The sequence below is a fragment of the Pipra filicauda genome, unplaced genomic scaffold (assembly GCF_003945595.2).
Source record: "Pipra filicauda isolate LSUMZ 115617 unplaced genomic scaffold, ASM394559v2 scaffold163_size1657671_pilon, whole genome shotgun sequence".
Taxonomy (NCBI): Eukaryota; Metazoa; Chordata; class Aves; order Passeriformes; family Pipridae; genus Pipra; species Pipra filicauda.
This window is the reverse complement of record NW_024104140.1, coordinates 1,281,065-1,308,187: the sequence shown is the minus strand read 5'-3', so window position 1 is coordinate 1,308,187 and position 27,123 is coordinate 1,281,065. Positions and strand designations below refer to the sequence as shown.

The 27,123-nt window shown below is 38.2% G+C and overlaps 1 protein-coding gene across 2 annotated transcripts in view; it reads right to left on the bottom strand.

The window, feature by feature from the left end:
• GAK (cyclin G associated kinase) overlaps positions 1-27,123 on the bottom strand; it is a 75,510-nt gene that overhangs the window by 21,773 nt on the left and 26,614 nt on the right. Inside the window, exons 11-21 of one of the 2 annotated variants that reach the window (XM_027745144.2) lie at positions 24,845-24,968; positions 16,342-16,391; positions 16,107-16,255; positions 11,398-11,520; positions 9,510-9,643; positions 8,107-8,301; positions 7,427-7,544; positions 5,287-5,366; positions 4,740-4,933; positions 2,752-2,910; positions 873-1,343 (exon numbers count right to left, since the gene is read on the bottom strand). In XM_027745144.2, coding sequence (XP_027600945.1) covers positions 873-1,343; positions 2,752-2,910; positions 4,740-4,933; positions 5,287-5,366; positions 7,427-7,544; positions 8,107-8,301; positions 9,510-9,643; positions 11,398-11,520; positions 16,107-16,255; positions 16,342-16,391; positions 24,845-24,968 — 1,797 coding nt within the window. The remainder of the gene's footprint in view (positions 1-872; positions 1,344-2,751; positions 2,911-4,739; positions 4,934-5,286; positions 5,367-7,426; positions 7,545-8,106; positions 8,302-9,509; positions 9,644-11,397; positions 11,521-16,106; positions 16,256-16,341; positions 16,392-24,844; positions 24,969-27,123) is intronic. The other variant, XM_027745145.2, reaches the window with a different exon arrangement.

The window sequence follows — 27,123 nt, the reverse complement described above, 5'->3', positions numbered from 1 at the left end:
AATATTTCAAGTCATCTAAGTGCTCCACAAGAAAAACACTTTGCATTTGTCTGTATATTAAAGCTTTTAGTCCCCATGAATTGTCTTTCCACAAACAAGCTAAGCCTTGTAATAGTTCCCCAGATTATGTTCCCTGAAATCTTACTGTTAACTTCACACAGAGAATTGCTATTCCCAAAAGTTTAGTAATGTGGCAAAGAGCAGATTATCCACTAGTATGAGGAACAGAACACCTTGTTTAAATACCCAATAGACAGCAGCATGTAGCATTTTCTTTCTGGACATCGACCTGTCAACATCAGTAAAACCAGCAAGAAAACATCTTTTAGCAGTACCATTATCCTACTGGTTTAAACAATAATCTACAGGATTTCCAGTTGCCTAGCAGTCTTATGTGATTAACACTTAAAAGTCCCACGCAGACATTTGACCTAAGCAGCACAGCTCTGAACAACTAATGACATTGCTTTACGTAAAGTTCAAGAAAGCAGTAAGTTATGACAATTCTGTGCCTTAGCAAGAGAAATTATTTACATGTGGATTTAGAAAAGGATCTAGCATGTAATGTTTGTATGGGAAAGCTACAGATTCTTTAAGAATTTCCTTTAAATTCAAAATTTTATACTTTTCTCTTTACATGGTTTAAAGCTAATAGGATACTGGCATCATAACTAAATACCTAGATAATGTACCGGAATTTCTTTCCTTCATGCAGAAATAACAGGTATTCTGCGCAGAATCTTGCTATAGACCAACATGCCTTCACTCTCTGTGATAGTATGAGTACATGATACCCATTTTCTAAGCACAAATGCAAGCAGGAGTTTTCATGTGTTGACTGGGTGAAGACTACTGATGTTAAATTCACATACCTGAAGACATGGCTGCTGCTGAAGATGTACCCTGAGTAGCAGCTGGATGCTGATTGCTGAAAAAGAAATCTGTTCCTTGTCCAAGGAGATCTCCAGTGGGCTCTACTGAAACCTGTGATGTGCTACTCACAAAGAGATTGTTCAACAAGTCTGCATTACTTGATGAAGAGTTTCTTTCCAAGATAGGTTGTTTCTGTTCTGGTGACATATCAGAGTCTAGTCCCAGCAAGTCCACACTCTCTTCAGGAAGAGATTTTTGTAATGATGCAGATGGAGCTTCAAAATTGGCTTCAAAAAGCAACTCTCCTTCTGGAGTAGAGTCTTTTTCATCAACAATTACTGTGCTTTCTTCACCTGGAAATGTAGGGAACTCCTCATCTGAAGGATCACTCTCCTCCCTGTCATCAGACAGTTGAACATGATCGTTTTTAGATGAACTGTCCTCTATTCCACTTTCTGGAGTTTTTCCTTCTTGAAGAGAAAAAAAAAAAACAAACAAATAGTTTTAGATTACCAGGATTATTCTGCTGACGAGGATGAGACAGCAACATATGAAGCAACATCATATGAAGCCAATCCCTAACTAATCAGAGCTCACAAAAGAATTGATGAAAAAACAACTAAATGTTGCCTACCACCTCTTTGTATGGGCAGGCAAAGCAGCAGCTCACTACCACATCTGCCACTCTGCAATGTAGGTATTAGGAATTTTTTCAAAATTAGGCTGACTTGGACATTCACCTCAGATCATTGTGCCACTTACAGTTCAGAAGATCTCTCAGTAACTGCTGCTCCACTCAATGAAAGCCTAAGCAGCTGCTGACATTTTTGCCAACATATTAGTGCCACTGAAAACTGGGAAATAAACTCTCCAACCAGTTTGCTAGATTAGAAAGCTCACATTACTTTATTAGCAGCACAAGCAGGTTATACTCATGAAATTAACAGACACCCATGACATTTCGTCAATACATGCGTATATGCTAATTATTTCCGTGAACTTATTTGGGTCTGCGTAGAGGTCTTCTCAGGGTCTTTGGTGGTTGTTTGGGAACATCCTATTTCCCAAAATTCCCTTTTATGGTCCCAGATCTTATGATGAATCTTCTTTCCTTAAGAATATCTCAAATATGTGGTCAGGTCATGATGCACTTCTCTTACCACTCTTTACTCCAACACTGTCTATGTTCTCAAAACTAAGACATCTATTAGTACATATTAATCACTAACGTAAGCAAATAAGGAAGCATTAACTGGCACAAGATTTATTAGTCACAAATGTAGGAAGCTAACCAAAGGCCACACTAATCTCTGGTATTTGTACTAAGCAGAATATAGTACAAAACTAAGCATTAACCAAGAATATAGGGACTATACGCTATTATGCTAAAGTTAAAAGAATTTTCCAACATCTTCCCCCACTGCTGCATAGAGTCCTCCTAAAGGAATATAACTTGTTCGGTAACAGCAGCACCCAGAAAAAGGGGTTACACGTGAACTACAAAGTTACTTTTTCACCGTCCTTAAATACTAATCTGGACCCCACTGGCTAGCCTACCTTCTGTCCTCTGGTCCAGCCTAAGTAGGGCTGTGGGAATGCAAAGCTTCCTTATAGACCTTCATGGTTAAGACTTTTACAAGAAAAAAAAAAACTTTAGCTCAGCATTTAAGTTATGCTCAACACCAAAACCCATTACTTGGTGTTTATCCAAATGAAGCAGAATGACTGCTTTTAGTCTGCAGAGCTCACTCTTTAAATAGCTTTTCCTCATAGTCTGGTGAATTAGAGACTTTTGCTGAATAAGAAGGCTTAAGCACTCATTGGAAGGTATACAAGACAAAGATAAACCTGGGAGTTACTTCAGAGGAAAACCTGTACCTTTCCAGTCCAGAGAGTGAAAGAAGTTATTTGCATCAGTACTACTGCTGTGTGGGGATTCTGTATCAGTAGGTGCACTTTCTGATGACTGCTCCAGCTGGGATGCTTCTGCTTCATATTGTGCAGTTGAACCTGGTTGTCTAGGCAGCTCTGGTTTCCCTATAAAACAGAGTTTAAGCCAGAACCCTTAAAGAGAAACTTCTCAATCTTCATCATAGAAGCTGATACTTGGCTTGTAGACTGACTGCCATCTGCAAGTATCTATCGCTCTGCAAAGGCAAATTCCTGCCCACACTCTGCCCTTGAAATTAGCATTATTGAATTTGTTTTGACTGAGAAACCTTGTTTTCAGCTAGGACACTAAATCAGACTCGTAGCAAAACAATCAAGCATTCTATTTACATTTGGAGCAAAACGTAACTAACATCTCACTTGTACCAACTGTTTCCTAAAACATGTGAAAGCTATGAACACTATCTGCAATAAGAGACAAAACAACAGAAAAGAAGCAAATGCAGCTGTAGAAAAAACTCAGAGTACAAAGCCAGACAAGAACAGGGAGTTGTTAAGAAGCATCACCAAGGGGTTAAGTAATACACTTGTGTGCTGCTTCTTATATTTCTTATTTTACTGAGATCAGATATTAAGTGACTCTTCTGTAGGACTGAGTCAGGCAGAGTTACCTACTGCTAAATTATCTCTCAAAAATGAGGTTTTCTCATGGCAAATTGAGAAGACTCCCTAAATAAGTCAGTATTCATCCACTCTTTGAAGAGAATGGATGAATGCTTCGGAGAAAGCTTCTGGTCTAAATCTGAATACAAAACTGGTAGAGCACTTTTTCACCCTCCTTCCTCATTCTCAGTTGTGGCTTAGAGATGCTGAAAAAAATAGTCTGTCTCAGAAAACATACATGAAAAATCATGATTAATGAAATAGAGTAAATTAAATTTTAATAAGGCAAGCTTATAAGACCAGTTCACAGCACTTGCTTTTGTACTATTTTCTTCCCATCAACTTTAAGAAATTCTTTTAGTGTAACTTGAAATGCTTACATTTCATTTATCCATCAGAAAATGGAAGTGACTTAAGAAAATAAGAGTAATTTTTACAGATCTTCATCATCAATGAAACAGCTCAACTTTACTGACCCGAGAGTTGTGTTTACAGTAGGATTAAACTAAGTTAAATAGAAAATTGTATAAATCATAGTACAAACAAAACATATCCTGGTTAAAAGAAAACCAGAACCAGCAACATCTATATGGTTCTTGTATCAAAAGAAATGTAGTTGAGATGTACCATATTAAAAGCATAGAGTAAGATCTCATTTATCACTAAAATCACTATAGTAATCTCCATCATGGCTTTTATCCTGGAAACACAGAGAAGGCTTAAAAGCCTGAATGAAAATGTCAAAGCTAATTACTGATACCAGAAGACACTGAATAGCATCAACTAGAATTAATGCAGGCACCTGCAGATGAAGCACTGAATATGTAGTATTAAAATAAAGAGTCTTCTGGAACATATTAGGAAAAGTCGAGGAACTGAATTACAACATTACTTGGTTATGCCAATGCTGATAAAAACATTTTTAGTTAAGACCATTTGAGAGGAATGCTCAGATGATTTTAAGTGAAATGATACTGGTGCCATCTTAGCCAAATAAAGCTCTTTCAAGACATCTTGCCTACAAATCCTGAGTGTCAAAATTCCATTTGCTAAAATCCCGCAAATGGCATATTCATAGCTTTAAAGCAAGCAAATGTAGCCACAGTAGAAGGAAGATAAGAATAATTATAACCCATTACTAGAGAATAATTTAAGTTCCTTCACACAATGCACATTTTCAATGATATTTACAAAAAAAACCCACCTTTTAAATTTATTTCACTTAATGGAACATCAGAAACTAAACAAAAGCCTCAAACACTAAGTACATTGGAAACTTCATCATGTTCTCTAGTTTTTCAATGATTCATTACCAAATTTTGATAAAATCTCTTGTTGTTCCTCTCGGGTGGAGAAGAGGATCTTGGGATTCAGTCCCTTTATATTCATATTCTCCCACGGTGGCTGTTCACAGCTAGGCCTATCTCTGGGCTCCACCTCTACTTCCAGATTGACTTGAAATAAATCAGGATACTTTTCTTGTATGTCACAGGCATCCAGATCATACCTGTAAAGACACATACAAACAGATGCTTGATACTGATGGTTAAGTGGATTAGGTCTACAGCAGTACAAAACAAAAGTTCAAAGCAACTAGTATTAGACTTAAAACATGCTGTATTTGTTTACTTTTCCCATATATTTTAAACATGTGGTATTTTTGTACATGATTTTTGTTGTAATATGAACAAAACCTTCAGTTTTCTTGAGGTGAGAAAACGAAAGAATCTTACTGCAATCACAGTCATCTACTTCCTACATTGACTTTATTTCTTCCCCCTCCTATATACTGATTTTTGGCAGCTTAGGCAGTTTCAAAGAAAACTTCCTTCAGTCTTCTACAAAAAAGTGTCAACATACTTGGCAAATTTCACTGTAGTGGCATTTCGAGGCACAAAACCTGTGTGGAACTGAATCTGAAACATCTTCATTGAAGCCATCTGTTGAAAACAATACAGGAAAATGGCATAAACCCACAAGAACAGTATGCACAGTGTTCTGCCTTGAATATAATGCAAAGTATTTTCATCATTAAAATATTTTAAAGTGTTTGCTTTGCTACAATTTCCATTTAATTCCATGTATACTCATCCTTTGAGACAAATATAAATAGATCTATTACTAACACTAACAAATCAAAATACCTTGAGTCAGATACATCTCACCACTAACCTCAAAACAGACTATCAAAGTTTTGTGTATTTACAGATCCTGTACTGGAGGCTGAAATAGCATGACCTTTGCTACCTTTCTGAATAACACACACTCAGAAAAACCCACTGTGCAACACAATAATCAGGAAATATATGTCACATAAAAAGTAATTGATTTAAAACAGTTTTAATGTAGCACATTTAGAAGAACACTTCATAAGGCATGCAAAAAGTTTTTTTCTCTGAAAGTTCTCAAGTCAGCCATTTATTCCAGACAGAATTTAAGCCTTTTCTGAGCTGACTCATTTTAATCACTCAACTTTCTCAGCTCTTTCTTCTCTTGACAGAAAAGCTACTTTTGCATGCCTCATCAGAATGTGAGCATCCAGAAACTGCCACTACAGAAGATTCATGCAGCTCCTGATCTTGCACAAATCCAAATTACAGCTCACTGATAAATCCAGAACATATTTGTTCCCTAGCTTTAGTTACAACACATGTGAAATAGTCTTGCCAGTCCTTACAAAGGCATACAGTAATAGTCCAGAAAATTGAATTATGAAAGCTTTTCTTGTAAATGAGCATTTATTGAACCTCATAACCAGAAAGCAAGTAATAGGCAAAGCACTGACAGAAGGCTGAGGGAAGTGATCTTTCCCCTCTATTCAGCACCGGTGATCTGTAGTCCTGCATACAGTGCTGGGCTCCTCAGTAAAAGAGAGACATGGACATACTGGAAAGAGATTCTTTGATCCATCCATCCCTACCCTGAACCCCATACGATAACCTGAACAACCTATTAAATCCATCTTCTCAATCCCTTCCTATGCAAGACATTTCCTACAAGACAAAATAAACCCTCTCTAAAATTGTCTGTGAGGAAGCAGAAGACATTCACAATGCCCAGCTCTAGACACTTAGAGGCGATCTTGAAATGCTGTGGTTGACCTCTGTAAGAGTTCTGCAGAGAGGTTCAGGCAGCAATTTACAGCACATAAGACTAAGGACACACTGAATACTGTTCCATCAAACCTCCCAACCCAGATTGTGACTAACACTGTTGATGTGTCACACATTACAGCTGGTGGATGAGAAAATTCTAGTCTTTTCCTATCAGTGAATAAACGCCAGAGAAACACCATGAAAGAAACCCTATCATCAATGAAAACAAGACTGCCCAAGGAGTATAACCTAACCTTAGCTAAATTCCAATTAAATTTCAACAATGTCAATTGTATGCCTTTTTCCTGATGACCTTGAACCAAACCACAGTTATGGTATGCACTAAGGAATCATTTCACTGGGCTTTCAGTTTTAAGGTGCTCTGGAAGACCTGGGTTAACCTCTGCAACGTGACAAGATTTGATACTCACCTTCCTATTCCCAAAGTAGAAAAAACATAGGGAAAACAATCTATTTCATTAATAGTGGATTATGTATGAATATGCATGTTTGTCCCACATGTATAGAAACTGTCTGAAGAACTGTCTGGCTCAATTTCCACAATGCTCCAAGTTATCCAAACTTTGCACTATCCCTTCTTATCTTTTACATGGATTTCCAAGTTTAATTTGGGTTACTTATCTGGAGAAAAAAGAACATGACTCTTTTATAAGAAATTTGAAGACAGGCTTCATTAGCAAGTTTTTCGTGATCTTGCAATACATTAAGAATGGACATACTCAGAAGACTTGAAAAAGCTCAATTCACAAGTGTATGAAAACCTCATGCATTTTTTTGAATAAAGAACAGCAAATAAAGTGAAGTACTTAGTAGATTATGAGTAGGATACAAAACTGCCACAAGAAAAAGAAAGTCCTCATGTAGGCTCTTAAATTGGTCATTACCTTGGCTTGTAGTCGCCCTCCTAGAGTTGACCTGGCATGATAGATTACAATGAGAACATCTCCTTGGACTGTTATACCCAGTGGAATTACTGCTTTCCCATCTTCAATTTTAAACTCCCTAAAGAAAAAAAACACATAACAGTTGATTTAGTTTAAAAAAAACCCTAAAAAATAATGTATTATCTTATGCTTAGTCTACTTTCTCCAAGCCTTCAGTAGCTAGAAAGTTAAAAGGACTTAGGTATTCTGTCACTTTTCCTGTCTTTGATTACCTACACCTGGTATTGTCAGTACCATTTGCAATTCCCATGCAGACACCAGAGCTGTATAGGGGCTATGAAGCAGTCACCTTACAGCTACCATGCCTGGAGAATCCTTACAGTGTTCATGACTGAGACGTGATTCTCTGTTCAGTGCATGTACACATACCTCAGGGATCAATATTCCTAGTTTCACATCACATGGAGGGAGAAGAGAGCCTTGCTCTCCTCTGCCTTGCAGTGTCCACTGCGACGCCACCCCACCATCACCCCCCCCGTTCTGCCAGACCGGATCCAAGCTGCTACAACAACAACATTCTCTTCCCCACGATTTACCTTTTAAGATGAGCTAAAATGGGACAGAGGAGTCTAGAAAAAAAATAACGTGCTGTTTCAGCGCAAGCTATAAGCTGTACTTACTTCATTTTGTCATATTCCTGGGATGTAGTGGTTACCCTCTCATCTCCCACATAAACTTCACAAAAAGGCCTGCAGCCGTTACGCTGCTTACTGAAAAGTGGAACAGGAGTCATGACAATTGATCTGATGAGGATGGGCTTGCTGTGAGGAATAATGGGTTCTTCAGCCATCATGTCACACATGTATTCAATGTATCTGCCAAAACCAGAAGGTACTCCTTTAGTCAGAGAACAAAATTCTAAAAAATGGGTGAACACATAAGTGAGTTACTCCTGTTCTTATACAGTCACTAAGTAGTGATGAGTGTTAACAGTAAAACACCGGAAAGATTTAACAGCACTTTCAGGAAACATTTTCAAATCTGATACAGAGTGTCACAAAAGGAAAATTATTAGAAACACAGAGAAATATTTATCAACTGTAGCCAGCCTCTCATTTTAGGGACAAGAACTCAGTTTCTGTACAGAAGCCTGATGGCTGCATCACAACAGAAAAATATACTGCCCAGAAAATTGAATACAGCCTTCCATATGAACTGATCTGCACCCGTGTCCCACATTCCAGACAGCTCCAGTCACTGCTTTAGGTCTGTAGCTTTACATATATTCACTTGTAAAACAAACTAGCCACTCTTTCCAAAGGCCTTAAACACTAAACTACAAGAACTACTTAGTTCATATATTGCACATTATGGATCACTCAAATCTTCCTAAAGGCTTTAAATTTGTCCTCGTTAATATAAATTATCTTGTAGAGAACCCTTTAAATACACTTAAAGTAAATCTGTACAACAGTATAATCTGTCATTTACACTGAACTAATACTTTACTTCTCACCCTTCAAAATTTAATGCTTCTGGTTGGAAATACCCTTACTACCAGTATCACTTGCTATTGAGATTTTACTGTTATAAGATCTAACAAATTAAGTCAAACAGTTCAAAATGTTTGTCAAAGTATACACAAGTCACCTCTGCAGGTACTCCTTTAAAAAGCACTAGGCATTCTTACCCATTGACAGAAATAATTATTGGTATTGCCACAGAACTTCAGTGTTCTGATACAATAAAACCTACTGTAATAAACTAGGAAAAATAAAACAAGTCAAATGTGGCAGGGGATTCATAGTTAAGAAAGCATCCAAAACTCTGTATACCCTTGTTTTCACTCCTAACACTTCTTCACTACTGGTCACACTTGAACCACTTCTGATAAGAACGTCATGAGTAACTTACAGGGTCACAAAGTCCAGATTCAGAATTTCTCTATTTATGACACAGCAAAATACTTGGAAAAACACATGTTCCAACACAGACATTATTGAAATTATTTATCTTCCTAAAAAGAATCCTGTACCATATTAAGAACTGAATAACTACTGGCTTCAACAGTACCTTACAGTACCTTTTATGAGAAGGCCAAATGCCAGGTGGACAGCGTTTCATACTGAACATATAAACTGCAGCTTCAGCAGTAGTGAAGAGACGACAGAAGCACAGAAAGGAACAAACTACAACAGCAGACGCTGCTCTTCCATCCTAAAAAAAAAACAAACAGAAGTTACTTTGTTATCAAACCTAGTGGAAAAGGCATTACCCAAGTTACTGAAGAACATGTCTCCTTATTTAACGTTATGAAGTCCAAGGTCTATGGCCATCACTAGATTTGAAGTTTGTATCTGAACGCTAAAGGTTTTCATTTAATTTCCTCACAATGCAAAAGATACTACGTATTATCTGCTTGCTCAAATATGAAAAATTACTTTAGCATAACACTATTTGAAATTTTCAATTGATCTTTTTTATCTTACTGTCAATAATACGCATTTTTAAGGTTTCTTTCCTGGCTGCTGTTTTAAACTCCAGTTCAGTGCTGTTTTTGGCTGACAATCATGGATTTCTACTATAAGAGAAGTACAAAAATTCAGAAGAACTAAACTCACTAAAAACTCTAGTCTTCTGTCTAAAACTGACTGATATTAATAGCTTGCCATGAAATTAATGGAAGGAGACTAAAACACTGAACCTCTTTCTGCTGGAATCACGGCTGCGTACATATCCCAGATTCATCCCTGTATTAAGAAAGGCAGAAGATTTAAAAGAGGTAAGGGCTGATAGAACAGGACTTCAAGGTTTTTTTGCTAGCAGCATGGAACAGAACTTTTATCATTCATTTCTGGTGTACGCTTTTCACATCACGTCTGTCGTGCAGGCACGTATATATAAAAGTTCCCCTCTCAACTGAGGAAAAGGAATGAGTTACGTATCTTAAACAAAACACTTGAAGGGAAAGATGTTACAAAAACTAGTGCTAATTCATCATATCTGCTTCTTTACCTACTTGACCACCAATCACGTGATACTGAGATACTAGAAGTATCACATTAATATAGAATTAGATAGGTAATTCTAATAAATGCTGTGTCTAACCTCACAGCAGCACTGAAAGTTACATCGGTTTTCAGGATCTGACGTTAATTGACTTTTTTTCCTTGCAAAACACACAAGTATGGTTTGTCAGATTAACAAATTCTCTTTTTGACTCCAGTAGTGATATTCCCTATAGACTGCTATACCATATCAAAGGACAGGTTCTGAGTGCTTTCCAGCAGCATTGCAAGCATTGTCACAATGGTGATGTTTCTGTTTTTTACTGTGCAACAAAATCAAGAATGTAAAAATTTCACATGTGATTCCTTCGCACAAACATAAGAGTAACCTTGTATTTTCAAATTTTGAACAGAGTAACTCTTCTTTAAATTCATTCTTCCCACCCCCATATTTGACACAACCTGGCTCTATAGAGGGTTTTACTGCTTTTTTTGGTTATACCAAGTTAATAACACTTTAGAGATCAGTGAAAGTTACAGAGCAATCTGCTGCCAGCAGAAGCAAGTTAACCAAGTATCTCACAGTCAGTTTCTGAAATTCTGTGGCTAAAGATTACATTCTAAGTGGACAGTAGTGGGAAATGCAGTGTACACCCATCTGGCACTTGGAAGACAAAAAACAGAGCAAACATCGAAACAGTAGAGCAGATTTTTTTGTCCCAAAGGCTACTTTGTTTTAATGCCTCCTGTATACTGCCTTCCATTCTACATGCAAGTAAGCAAGGGCTACATTACCCTACTAATTTCCCTAAGGAGAAAATTGATGCAAGTAACTTCCCTAGAGACATAGCAGGAAGGAATTGCCCCCAGCAGAGAAAGCCAATAAGAGTCACAGACTAAATGGATACTAGCACTCTTAATCACAATTTAAAGCTCTATTTCAGACTTAAACCAATTTCTTACAAGGCAGTGCACAATGCAAACATTTTTCTGGTCTTGTTTCAGCCACAAATGCATGTTCTTGCATATGCTATAAAGATTCTGAAGATTTGGTGCTCGTCTTGCTGGCCAGCCACATTCAGAAACCTGCAATGACAGAGATGAGAGAGACAGTAGTAGATGTGAGAAACAAGATCACAGTCATACACATTTGCATAGCATAAGCTGTGCAGATAAGAGGCAATTTTACACTTTAATGCCACGTTCATGTTGAAATTAAGTAAGATGCTCAAGAAAAGTAGTCTCACACAGTGTAAATGCCACTTTATAGGATGAAGTGCAATAAAACTCCAGTCCTGTCTACAAGTCTGCTGCACTAGAAGTATCAACAACTCAAATTACTATCTGAAATATTCTTAGAGCAAGGAATCAAGTAAAACAGCTTTCAACTGTTGTACACATACACTTAAGCAAAAAAAGCCAAAAAACCCCCAACAACAAGAAGACTAGGCTTCTTTTTATATTTGTCCTTTATTCAAAGATCTTCAGTGGTTAAGTAATATTCCTTTTGCAATTAGTGCTACAAAACATTGCCAAATAATCAGCTTCATTACTAAGAGCCTATATCCTTAAAATCAACTGTCCACCAGTGTACGAAAGTTGGTCCTTGGTGCACTTGCAACATCTAAAGAGCAGATATATTCAAGATCAAGGAAGCAACTTACAAAGCAAGCTTCTCCTATTTGTTTTTAATCTCAACTGCAATTGCCACATGTCAAAGACCAAGTTTTCCTATCAGCAAGATGTTTTCCTACCCAGATAAAGAGTTCAAGGGTTACTCTGCAATGAATTACCTGAACTGATGATCACAAAATACTGATTTTGTACCAAGCACAGGGAAAAAGGCTGACATACAAGTCTTCTACAACATTTAACTGTACTCTAGTGTTTTAATTAAAAAAAAAAAGAAGGCAGTTTCAGAAAGCATCACTTTGCAAGAGATTTAAATTGAATGTTCCTTTGTTAGTGAAAGCTTACACAAAGTCGCCAGTGAATAAATAAAAGCTAAGACAAGAAGTCCTTTATATCCCCACTCACCACAGGACTCAATAAACCTCAAATGTGGGCTTCACTACATCCCAAATATTACAATAGTAGTGTGCTGGTTTTGGCTGGAGTAATTTTCTTCGTAGTAACTAAACGAGGCTGTGTTTCAGCTTTGTACTAGAAACAGTGCTGATAACACAAGGATGTTTTTGTTATTGCTGGGCCGTGCTTACACAAAGTCAAGGCCTTTTCTGCCCCTCACATCACGTCACCAGTGAGCAGCTGGGGGTGCACAAGCAGCTGGGAAGCAACACAGCCAGGACAGCTGACCCCAACTGACTCAAGGAATATTCCATACCATAGGACATCATGCTCAGATGGGGCAGAAAGAAGGAAAGGGGGAACATCCAAAGTGATAGCATTTGTCTTCCCAAGTAACCATTACATGTGATGGAGCCTGGCTTTCCTAGAGATGGCTGAGCACCTGCCTGCCCATGGGAAGTGGTGAATGAATTCCTTGTTTTGCTTTGTTTGCACCTGCAGGTTTTGCTTTACATATTAAACTATCTTTATCTCAGCCCAGCTGTTTTCACTCTCACCCTTCTGATTCTCTCCCCCATCCTACCAGCAAGGAGTGATCAAGCAGCCATGTGGGGCTTGGTTGCCGTGGGTTAAACCACAACACAGTGAAAGAATCACATTGCAGCATTGCAGCTTCAAACCAGAAAAGTATGTGTATTAGAAAAAGTAAAAAGTTATGACTTTTCTGGGGGATTTATCATTTACTTTCTACTCAAAGACTAGTTTTATTACAAGATGTAAACAGATGTAACAAAACTACATTACCTTCTGTTTCTTTGGCTGTATTTTAAGCTCAAAGTGTCCTGACAATTAGCAGAATGACAGACAGTGCACAATCTCTGAGCAACCTATTCCTAGCAGGAGTCGAAGCCAGCTGAGGAGACTTCAAAGCTACCATTGCTTTCAACCAAGATTAAAGAAATCTGTAGACGTTCCATACAGACAGCATATAGCAAGAAGCCAAGAATATATAATTTCATAAATACATTCTAAGCAAAGAGTTAGAATTAAAAATTTTAGAAACTGTTCTTCTCTGATCAAGTTTAAGGGTTGCCTTAATTATCTTTAGGAGGCACTAAAGAAAAAAAAACCTAAGCCTCCTTAGTCCCTGCATGGCTGCTCTCACCCAGCACTGAATAATGAAGTTAGTCAGAATTGCTGGACATCTTGATTTCAAGAATGGGCAGGTAAAGTTTCCAAATATAATTAAAGAGTTTGTTTTCCAAGTAAAATAGTCACCCTTAAAAAAAAAAAAAAAAACCAACCAAAAAACAGAAGACAATGCTTTGCAGAAACTTCCTAAATACTCCTAGACAATAAAGTTAGCAGGAACCTACAATGTTTTGACTAGTTATGACCTACTATTACTACCCAGCAAAACAAAGATAGTAAGACAACATTAACATCAAAAAGATAAACTTGGATGAGAACACTTTCAGATCAATGGTAGATTTAGCTGTGCTTATATTACCATTCATAGCACAGATACATCACAAATATCAGTGTACAGACACCTCAAACTTGCATAACCAAAAAACCATTTTCAGCATAAACTAATTCCCAGCCACAAAATTTATCATTCCATAAACAGAGATCAACAGCTTTGTAGCATGAGGAATAAATCAGTTCACTACATCAGCCTCAGTAGACTTTCCAGCAATTTAGCACCAAAAAGCACTGCTGAACAATTTTGCTTTGCTACAAATAATCATGTAGGAGGTTTCCTGCATGATTAAGCTTTGCCTTCCATCTTAAATAGCCTCTGCCTGAGCCTCATACTGAACCAGCTGCAGATAAAGCAGCTGATTGCATCTATCAAAGAGGCAGTAATGATTTCTTTCAGGTGTGTCAATACTCGATCTTGTAGACAAGTATACAACAAAACGAACGAAGATTTGGGAAGGCTCTATCCACATTTGTTACAGGCACGCTGGTGGCTTATGAGGCCAATACGAGACAGACATATCCGATTGCAAAAGGCACAGCAGAAAGACTCCTTAGGTGGTAAATTCTGCAAGACACGGTTCTTTCTGCGTTGTCTTTTCTCCTCAAGGGTGATCCTGCGTGTGTTCTCAAAGGAGACAGCTGCGTTATAGATGGTGTGTCTCCAGGCCTCCCGACTGGAGGCCAGAATAGACCAGTTATGGTGATCAATATGGCCAAGGCTGAGATGTTGTTTCAGGGAGTCCTTGTATCTTTTCTTCGGGGCTCCTCTCGTGCGGCAGCCGGTGGCAAGTTCACCATAAAGCAAGATCTTTGGGAGGGGGTGGTTGATCCTTCATCCTGGAGAGGTGCCCTGCCCATCGCAGCTGTGCTCTCAGCAACATGGCCTCAATACTTGTGACTGCTGCTTGTTCTAGAACAGATGTATTGGTCACATAGTCTGACCAGTGGATGTTTAGGATTGTACGGAGGCAGCGTTGATGGAAGCGTTCTAGGAGATGCAGGTGGTGGCGGTAGATGACCCATGATTCAGAACCATACAAGAAAGTAGACAACACTATGGCTCTGTAAACACTGATCTTTGTACTTTTCAAGTGTTTATTTCGCCATACTCTTTTGTGGAGTCTTCCAAAAGCATTATATGCCTTTGCTAACCTGTTGTCTATCTCCCCGTCAATCTTACCGTCCGAGGAGATGAGGCTCCCTAGGTAATTAAACTGCTGGACTGATTTGAGCTCTGATTGGCCAATGGTGATGTGGGGATGATGGGGGACTTCCTGAGGTGCAGGTTGACGGAGAATCCTTAGGGTTCTCCCTCAAGAAGAACAAGGACTGGTTTGACGAAAACAATCAAGAAATCCAGGACTTGTTGAGGAAGAAGAGAACCGCCCACCAAGCACACCTTGCACTGCCATCCTGTCACACAAGAACAACAGCCTTTCGTCTTGCATGCAGCAAGCTCCAACAGAAACTCCATGACATCCAGAACAAGTGGTGGATCGATCTAGCTGAAAAAACTCAATTATGTGCAGATATGGGTGATCACAAAGGTTTCTATGAGGCCTTGACAACCTTGTTACTGATTTAGGCAAATATCTTCATTTCAGTATCAGAGAAATTGCCAGAAAGGCCAACGGAGGGTCAGCTAAGCTACAACAATACTGAAGATGGTACCAACAGTCAGTCAGTACCTGAGTCATATGGGAGTCAAATGGTGTGTAGTGGGAGAAAGTCCAGTGAACAGGTTATGCAAATCAGTCGCCATGTCCTTGATAAAGGAAAGTGGCAGAATATAGGAGAGGCTGAAATTTAGTAAGACTTGAACTACATGAAGTACTCCCCATTTAAATCTGAAACATGTAAGGCATCTGGACATGTTTTCAAAGATATCATTAGCCCAGGACAAGTGGACTTTACTCAGAAAAAGATTAGTCTGTAATCAGTTAAGTTTGGATTTAAAGTAAAGATAAGCAGAATACAAGTTAACTCTTTGACCTTGTGTTTACACTTATTCTTTTGTCATGTTTATTTTTTTATTATTATTCTTTTGTCATCTTTTTTATTAGCCTCCTTGAACATATTTCACAATAAAAAGCTGAAGGTATAATCAGGACATTTTGTTGCAAGATCTTTTACAGAAATACACAAAAAACTATACACACCCTATTATGGAATCTTGAAGCCCTGTATGTTCTTGGAGAGAGATTGTACACAGCATAGTGGCCAGGATGTTTAGAGTCCAGACATAACCGCACATCTTCTATGTTATTTTTGATGGCAGATTCTACACCTTCAGCTGGAAAGGACATCACTAAAGACAGAACAAACAGCAGGTGACATTTTTCATACTATAAGAACAATGAGAAGTTATGCTTAAGAAAAACATAGCTATCATACCAGCAATTCTGGAAGTGATGTATGATATATCCAAGTCTCCTTTTGCATAACTGAAACAGAACACACTAGAGTTAGTATTGGGAAATATAATCATTCAAGCCATAAGTTCAAAAGCCAGGTCTCTCAGGTCACATTCATGACCATGAATAATGTTTCATTTCTTCCATTTGAGGATTGCTACCTCACACTTCAAGGTTTTCAGAACAGGGCCAGAACAGATACTGTGTTTAAACAGTTCCTCAGTTAAATCAGTTCCTTCAAAACCATCTCTGGGATTCTGTAGAGATGCCTTTAATGTTTAACTCACTCCTCTAGCCCCTACTCTTACTGATAAAAATTCACTGTAGGATATCAGTTTGAAAGCCTAACGAGGAAGCATTAACATCCTAGTTGAAGCTTCAAAGTTTAAAACTACATAACTCAGGGCACAGATGGCCATGCTATCCAGTATCTGGATTCCATATGAATAGTGTTAGGGAAATTTCCCTGTCTGATCATTGAGGAGCACTCTGGCAGTCACACTCCCACCACCAAACTGTCACTGCCAGGACTAGAGCAGACAGTGGGTGGCTCCAGTGAGCCCATGGGTGCCCTGCTTGACTCCCCACACGCCCCACACTCACAGAGTCAGGATTCCTCACTGGATTGACCCCAGGCCTCCCACAGAAGAGTCTCAGACTTAAGTAATTTAATCATGGTGCAGCAACAGACTCCCCTTGATTCTGATCCATAGGCACTCAACCTTATCATCACTGACCTCAAGTTCTACAAAGAGACTCTCTTAACATACAGAGCCACTCCTCCACCTCTCCTACCTTGCCTGTACCTTCTGAAGAGCCTGTAGCTACCCGTGGGAGCACTCCAGTCATGTGAGTCATCCCACCACATTTCTCTGATGGTGACTACATCGCAGCTTTCCAGCTGCACAATGGCTTCCAGCTCCTCTTGTTTGTTACCCATGCTGCGTGCATTGGTGTACACATGCACTTCAGCTGGAGAGCCTGGTTCCAACCCCTTCCCCCTTCAAATCTAGTTTAAAGCCCTCTTAATAAGCCCTGTCAACTTACAGGCTAGAGTCCTTTTGCCCTTGCTAGATAGATGAAGCCCATCTGACTCTGACAGGTTTGGTACCATAAAAATTGCCCCATGATCAAAAAAAACCAAAATTCCGCTGGTGGCACCAATCCTTTAGCCACCTATTGGTAAAATGGGTTTTCCTACTCCTCTCATTCATCTCTGCTACTGCAAGAACTGAGGCAAACACAACCTACGCTCCTTTCCCATCAACCAAACAGCCCAGAGCCTTGAATTCCTTTTTAATTACCCTAGTACCTCTTTTATCAACCTCATCGCTGCCAATCTGGACTACAAATAGTGGATAATAATCAGAGGGCTGAATTAGCTCAGGGAGTCTCCTGCTAATATCCCTCACCTAGGCCCCAGGAAGGCAGCAGACCTCCCTGGGGGATAGGTCTGGTTGGCATACAGGGCCTTCAGTTCCTCTCAGAAGGGAGTCATCAATGACAACTACCCTTCTTTTTTCTTAATAACTGAGGCTGTGATCTGTTTAATAGACAGGGTACAACTGGGAGACCCTCCAGACAGATCTTTCTTTTGAGCGTCATCTCTCTATACAGTTGTGTATAGCTTTAAAAAGTAGCCTTTTTGAAAAATAATCTCCCAGTGACTTATTTTTTTTTAATTTACTTATTTAGGTCTATTCCCCACATCTCTACCTTATCACCCACATTATGTCAATAATTTACTAATTTAAGATCACTATTATTTTTTCTTCCTAAGGTATCTGCTATGTAGCTGAATGAAAAAAACTAAAAAAACAAAACAAAACAAAACAAAAAAAACAACAGAAAACAAAAACAAAACAAACAAACAAAACCTGAAGAGACTTAGTGCCAGGCCAACATCCTTGAGTATAATTATATACATCTGCACTCCTGGATTGGCAAAATAAGAACAAACCTCACGTACAGAACTTAACTCAGATATTCCTAACTTAAATATGTCAGTAGGACATTAACTCCAGAACATCAAAATGTCATCACAACACTACAATGCATGTTTAAGGAATGCAGAGTTTCCAACAAAGTTTCAAGACACTACATAAAAGAGCAGACCCAGGATACTGAACTCAAATTTTACACACCAAGACAAAACATTAAGCTTTGATTCTTTATTGCTTGCTAGTAAACATAAAGGAGGTTAGTGGGATTGATTAAAAAATTATTGAATAAAGGACTTTGAGAAGGATTTTAGATAAGGCAAGGACAACTGTTCTGAATGGAAGACTACCTCAAACTGAAATCACCACAAAGAAGGTTGAGTCTCACTAGACAAAGCACTAAAAAAGATTCCTCAGCCTTGAAAAATCTTGCATAGGGAGGTAGACAAATGGCCACTATTTCAAAACATGTTGCACTATTGGAAGGACATACGTAAGCTCAAGCAGCAACACTGTTGCAGCCAAAGTAATTAGGGCAGAAATTTACATTCAGAGCTAATCATGATTTCTTACAAAAATTAATGATGATTATATCTCCTTCATATAATTAAGAAGTAACAAATGTTATTTGTTGCTTACACCTAAGAGCTTCAAGCAAGAAAATATGTAGATCTCTGTAATAATACCAACTTTTTTTGATATCAAGATAAAGGACTACCTAATACAATAGCTGAAGAACAAAGAACCTTTATCTCTTCAGTGCTTTAACACCAAGGTTAAGCAGAAACATCAAACAGAATTGCAAAACTATTAAGAGCCAAAAATCAATAGTCCTCACATCCCTTCCTGTGGGAACTTTCAGATTCTGACTTCTTACTAGCAACACCACTCGATTCAGCTCTAGTTTTTACACTTCTCTAAATTAAAATGCAACATTATTAGGAGCATGGACCTCACCATACACACATTGCTGCAAGAATGCAGTTTAGCATGTCAACAACAGAGTACAGCCAACCCAAGTATGCTGTTTTGAAGGGGAAAAAAAAAAAGCTGTGTGCTTGTTACACTGAAGAAGTCTCAGAATGTTTGAGCAGTTAAAACTTAGCTTCTAAACTGCAGTACCAGGAATTTAGTTTAATCAATTTAGGCATGTCCAGAATACATCTAACACACCATGTCCTTAAAGTTCCTTGAACTTTATTCTGAAGATTTCAGATCTATTTCAGTAGTAATACTTGAACACAAGGTTCTCTGTTTACAGTGGAGTGTTTTATGGTAACTGGCATTTCTTTAAACAGTAAGAAGGTGAAAAAATGCTTCGTCACATTGGTAAGCATTCCTACATATTTCAAGATACAACCCTGTAACTACAAATCACAAATAAGGCCTTTCTTTTCATGTTGTTAACAGCAGAAATTTCATTTACATAGAAATGTTGCTGGCAGGTGATAAGAGTAGGAAAGTACACAAACACATAAACAGACTTGCAAAGAGGGTTTCTGGCCTGTGATTCAATATAGAAAACTCAATGTGCTTTTAAGGCTCTAATTAAGCTTAATAAGAATGTGTAACATGACACTAATATTTAGTCAGTTTTCTGATGGCACCAGGCTAATTCAAGGCTTTTTAGCAAGTCTAGAGGGACTGGACTAGACTAGTGTAGTCTCCAAACAGAGGCATGGGGATTTTTCTTACAGTACCTAATGGGGGCCTACAAGAAGGTTGGAGAGGGACTTTTTACAAGGGCATGTAGTGATAGGACAAGAGGGAATGGTTTTAAACTGAGAGAGGGCATGGATAGATGAGATAGAAATTCTTCACTGTGAGGGTGGTGAGGCACTGGAACAGGGAAGCTGCAAATGCCTGACCCCTGGAAGTGTTCAGGGCCAGGCTGGATGGGGCTTTGAGCAATTTGGTCTAGTGGAAGGTGTTCCTGGCCATTGCACAGGGGTTAGAACTAGATGATGCTTCCAATCCAAACTGTTGTACAATTCTATGAAATGCAGCAAGTAAGATATGAATTCTCATTTTGCAGAATAAATACCTAAGCAAAAATCACAAGTTTTAATTAGATGTTAAAAAACTTTTCACTAAGTAAATGGTTGGTATTATCAACCTTGCCAGAAAACAGCTGCACCTAAAGACCACAACTAATTAGCATACAGAACAAAATTCTACAGCTGTGCATAGTTACCCTGTGTTATTAGCTAAAGATGAGAAAGAACAAAGAATGACAGACTAACCAGCATAGCTACAATTTGAGTATATCGATGCCTTAAGACCCTTTTAGTTTCTTATTTTTCTAATTTTGTAAGCTTTATAAGTTTTCAGTCCTTATCCCTCACCCTGTAGCACAAGTAGTTTACACATTCCTCAACCCTCTTACCCCATTCCATGCTCCCCATATCAATCCTACCCCTGAATTCAGTAGAAATGTTTAGTCTCTTGTCAAGGCAAGGCCTATGCTGTTTAGAGAACACTCATATCTTGGCCTGAACAACAGAACACAGTCAAGAACTAGGTGGCCGTGTACCCTTTGTGCTATGAGGATGATGAGAACGATGAAGAGGTGGTCCCAAAAGCCCACAGACCCAGTTCCCAGGGGATGGGCCAGGAGGGGGACCAGAGCAAAGGCAACAGAATGGACAAAACTTGGATTGGTCAAGCAGTACTATAAAATGTAACATCTCAGGCACAGCCAGCACATCCTGTAACATCTATGCCTTCGCACAAATTAAACCCTTTCCTTATCTCACCCTCAATTAACTGCTTCTGAGGTTTTTTTCCTTAGCATAAGCTGCACAGGCATCAATATATACCATTATCTTCACTTAAATAACGCCCTCACACTAAGCAATCTTCCTCCAGACATCTCTATGCTTACAAGATTAGGAAAAATATCTGTTAATTAGCTAAGTACCTTTTTTTTTCCAGTTTATTTTTCTAAAAGCAATGAAGAAAAGCAGCACTGAAATTCACATGAATCTGTTCCCACTTGGTTTTGCTTCATAAAACTGAATTAATTATTCAACTACTTAGTGTAATACAAAGACCTATGATATTAACATGGCATTAAAGCAGAAATAAAATTACCTTAGAAGCAAAGAAAGCTGGCAATAAAAGGCAGCTAATTATTCCATAGATTACTACATCAGAATCTTTTCAGTGAAAGAGACTGTTCTGACAAAGCAAAGGAAGACTGATCATAAGTTTTGAGTGCTGCTTTCAATGCCAGTGAAGATCAGATACTTTAAACATTTAGCTATGTTTTTTGGCAGGGCATTTGTAACCTGTGTGGATGTAGACCTCAATGAGTGTAAAAGCTGGTCAAGGGCACAGAAGCTTCACAAGAGAGAGAAACACACAAGCGTAACAGAAGTCTGTCTGCACATAAAGGAAGTAACTCCACAATTCAGAAAAGCAATCATAAGCAGGAAGGAGAACCCCTACCTAATGAGATGGCAGACTCCAACACAAGGAGTGCTTAAGCGTGGTGGCAAAGATGTGTGACAAAGAAGAGACATTTAATTGGTGCAGAATGTCTGCTTCTTGTGTTGGTTGAAGAGTTTTGGAATGGCAGTCAAGCATGCAATAGTAGAAGAGACATTCTCACACCACTGATTCTATCAGCTGTAGCCACAAGACAAGCTTGTAAAGCAGAGAATGACCACGACAGAAAGAGACATGCCCTATAGTAGATGCAAACAAAGCATTAACAATTCAGCTTGATTGAAACATAGTCTATGAATGCGCAAGCCCAGTCGTGGGACTCCCAGCAGCAGAATAAATGTTGAATGCCAAAGGACCTGACCCTGCCTTAGGTCCTACAGAACATTAAGTACTGGTCATGTTAATTCACATTTTGCCATTTCAGTGAACTGATAAATACAGTTAGGATTAAAAATACACTACAGGCTTATCAAGGAATGAAAATTACAGAACTAAGGCCTGCTAAAGAATATTGGCAGATTACAAGTGGAGAGAGATTCCTTTTTTGAGTATTGGTTAAATATTACCTGGAAAATTAGTATTGAAGTAATTGGTTCTCACTAACATAATGACATAGTTGGCACATTCCCTCAACCTTTTTTCTCCATTCCTCAACCCAATGACTAAATTTGCTTAGATAACACAAAAAACCAGAAATGTAGTATGAAGATAGAGGGCTTTACACAAAATCAAGACCTTTTTACGATAGTGTAGAACTTAAAAAAAAAACCTGACAGTCTCATGTTCTGTCAGAGATGACGTTCAAGAATCACTTCAACATAAACCCTCCTACTCCTCCTATTCAACCAATCTAGTCCAAAACATCTGTGAGGGACTGATCTCCTCATGATGAATCTTGGAACATAAAATACTGTCTGACAACCCTCTGTCAATCCACCACAGCACATTGCAAGTGTATCCCCCATTAGCTGGAAAAGTCTGTGGACATGGATTTCATTTGGATATGACAGTACTCCCACCCACTAGGAGCTACCAAGCAAAACAAGGTCAAACAATTACACTTGCAATATATTCAATTCTAGTAAATATCCACATGTGACTTTCTGTAATTAGAAAAAGCAAGGGGTAAAAGTAGTGAGTTTTTCTTTGACTAATACTTAGTAAGTTCCACAAGCCATGCACTAAGCTGTTCTGTTCATCAACAGAACACTAACCAGCAACTGACAAGTAGCACACTAACTTTAAAAATAAGATAGATGTAAGACTTATTTTGGGCAGTCACCGTAATCTAAACCATTGTAGAGAAAAGCACAAGAACCAAACAGAATCTTTCCAGACAGCAAGCACTCACTGTCCAATACTTCAGAAGTTGCTAGATGAGCTCTGCAGATGTGGTTGGATATACAACCACTGTTTTCTTCCTTGCATGCTACACTTACTACAGAAACAAATCAAAAAGCTACACACATATGTTAGGTAAGATAAATAAAAATAAGGTGTAGGCACAGCATAAGCCATTCCATATTAAGAAGACAATTTTAGACAGTTCTAATCCACCACTAGAAAAGGGGAAAATGGCACAACACCAAATTCAAAAAATTATTAAAACTTTCAGTAGCCTTTAAGGAAGAAACCACTTGCAAGAGCAGGAAGAGGAAACTTCTTCAAACACAACTAAGTGATGGAGGTCCAACAACCCAGAAAGTCATGTGGAGATAAGAGTACAAGACACTGAAGTGCAGGAGTACTTCAGAAGCACGTAGTGTACAATAAAAATACAGTATCAGAATAAGATCTAATATACAACCATGGAAAAGTAGGGCTTATAACTTTGTCAAAACTACTTTTCATCATGCAACAGTTTGTTGCCCTCGTACACCTCCCTATCTTGAGGTCCACGTGGTTTCCTCAGGGTGAAAAGTTCGATGCTGCTGTCCCAATTGCTTCTGTAGAAAGCTTAAGAACAAACTAAAGCTCCACCACTTTTGCAACCTTTAAAAAAAAAAAATAGAGGACCTGGCCTTTTTAAACCATGCATAGGAAGTTTAAACAGGCTAAGTGTAAGGGCAAACAGCTAAAAAAAGCACTTGAAGTGACCATGAAGGTGCAGTATCTACAGATCTAACTTACCTGAATATTATAAACACTTTAGAGGAGTACTGTACACAAGTTACACACAGAAACTGAAAAAACCCACATGGCAAGCAACAGACTTCACAAGCAGTATCTCAATTAGTATCCCAATTAAAGGGGCACAAAGCCTACAGTGAGGAACAAGGTTCAGTATTCCTTATGAGGCTCTACTTCAGATATAGTATTCAGTAGTGACTTATCTGTTCCTTTTAGAACTAAGAAAACCCTTTAACACTGCATAAAATTTTAATATGAGAAAAATATATAAATCATACAGATCACTTAATACTGATCATAGAGAAACATTTGAAATGGGGCTGAAAACCTAATTAAAAAAAATAATCACACACTAGGAATCTGAAAACATACACATCTAAACAGGAGAGCATCCATCCAGGCAATGCAGGGCAAAGGAAACAAACAGATCCCCTCACACTGTCTTGAAGGCACAGGATTCTACCTGAAAGCTAAACTGAAGAGCATATTCACTATTTCTCTGCAGGTTTTTTCCCCTCAGATCCACTCTCCTGATTTGTACCTTTCCCCATTCCGTCTTTTTTTCTTCCTCTCTTATTAACAAAGGCACTTTCTACTAATTCAATTCATTCATTTTGCATCATGACAGTCCTATTCCATACCTCTCTGCCATGTTCCGGCACCCACTTGCTCATCTCTCACAAGCTTTCAGGATTTAAAATACAGTAAGGCAAGAAGTACTTACAGACAGGCTTTTGCTGCAACATTCTCAATTCTAGTATATGACTGCTAAAATAACTTTTGTATTAATATCATTCATAAAATTTCAGGGGCTGGCTACCACCTATTAGAGCTCAAACTTTCAAACTTGGAAAGGTATGCTGAATTTATCATTTCTGAAGTAAGCTCCTGAGCCTTCATTTAGAACTCTTAGCAGAACAGTTGTTAAATTTTTTTTTTTTTTTTTTTTTTTTTTTTACTCACTTGGCCACAGACTGGATAACTTTAGAAGATGTATCCTTAATATTAGTGAAAAATCGCTCTGTTCCACCCCTCAGAATATCAAAGAACCCTCCATAAGTCTGGTCACATTCCGCAACGGTCAGGCCTAGAGTAGTCGAATAAAAATAATTGTACTTTATTATGGGGCCCATTCCAGGATATGACTTAAAGTACGTTGCCTACAAAGCTGGAAGTGAATGTACATGTAGGCTACACCTTGCTGTAAGGCTCACAGTTCTAAAGTTCTCCTTAACTATGACCTATGCAGCTAGGAAGTACTTAACACATTGTTTAATTTGCTGTTTGTATTTATGAGAAAACAAGATAAAAAATTTCTGAAAGTAAGGCATATGTTTCATATTATCAACGCAGTAAAATACTGCCTTTTTTGAGGATCAGTTTTTTAAAGTGCAGCTTATTATTAGCAGATCTACTTTATCATCTCTAATAGACACATTTTAATGCAGAGCTTCAAAAGCAGCTAGCATAGTTAAGTTACTTTTAAGCACAGCATCCCAGATAGCACAGCATTGCAGCACAATATCCCTTTTAATATGACTGTATGCAACAAACAGCAGCCATTCTTGCATAAAACAGATAACCAGACTGACTTTTGATTACAATTACATTTGGAAACAGGATTCTTCCACAGAAATTAACATACACATGACATTACTACAATAAATATTACCCAATTTTAAAATTTCCCCTGTAAAATTAATAAATTTTGTTTCATTGACAGTTCAGCATTATTAAAATCAATCAAGAAATATCAAAGCAGAAGGAAATTTGAATACAGTATGAAATATCCCCTTGATATCATCTACATTAATTGTAGTGTTCCATATTTACACATGATAGTTAATATGGGTGCAGAAAGAACAATAAGAACTTAGGTGTAAATAAGCCTGTCAAACTGCTTGTTTCTTTACTATTTAAGTATTTTCAATTGCATGTACTCTGGAATACCCATTTTTACAGAATGGGTATGTAAGCTTTTAACTGCATCATTTTGGAGATGTGTTTTGGTTGATCTAATTTAGTTCTGCTAGTCCAAACTATGTTTTATCTCAGACGGAACTATAACTCCTCCTCCCCACCACTGATGTCCTATGGTGCAACTTCAGGTGTCCTGCAGTCCTTTCTGCACAATGCTCCCATAATTAGCTGAGCTCGTGGCAGCACCAGCTATAGCTATTTCTGAAAGTACTGACGGGATAGCCAATAAATTGAATTTAGGCTGCTGCTTTTTCCCTTTGAGGCAGTCAGACATGAATCTTTTGGAAGTGACAAAACTAAATAACTTTAGACTACGGTCACTGCCAGATACACTTCAAAATATCATGGGGGGGTCAAAACTCTTTTTGGGCAGGAGAGAAAAGGAGATGGATGGATCTCAGATGCTTACGGAAGTATTTCTTCCTCATAGAGGCTTTCTGCAGGTTAAACTAAACACACATGTGAGGTCAGTGACTCCCTAGCATTAATGAACTGCTATGGTCCACAGGCAAAATCCCTGCAACTGCTTCTGCATTTATTTATTAGGCTACCTCAGCCACTAGACACAAAGCCCATTTTAGCAAACAGTTACAGCAAATGCCACAGAACAGCTGCCGTCTTTTTAAGTTGTAACCTATCTGATGTTAAATAGTTCCTCTTGGAAAGCAAAGACACCTCTTGCCTTCGTAAACCAAAGATCCAAAGTTGTGCACAAACTCAGGATATGTACTGATTTCAATAAGTTTTACCAAAAGGTAAAAACTTTTCAATTAAAATATAGCACTCGGAAGATAACAGTTTAAATTCAAACTCCTCTTATATGCTGTTCTTTACACAATGCACTTTCCATTATTATTGCCTCATTGAATCACAAAAGTTTGGGATTTAAAGGAAGCCACTTTTACCTGTTTGTCATAAGCTGAAGACTACTATTATCTCTACAGCTCTTGTTCTTTAGAACATTATTGCTTCTTGTATCCACCCTTTCATCAAGTTTTAGTTCACTTATGTCAACACTCCTGCCTCTACAGGTCAATTATGCATTTTAAATTATTTGCCACAGGAAACCTCATTTTTATCTTGCCCAGCAACAAACTTGAGAAATTCACATTTGAATGTTTCAACACACAACCAAAACTTTGCAAAAAATAAAACAAGGTTAGAAGCAATTATATGAATGTCGAATAGCTAGTGCCAGAGCAAAATATCTCAAACCCCCAAACGATTTTTTCTTTTCCATATGGAAGATACGCACCTGTCTT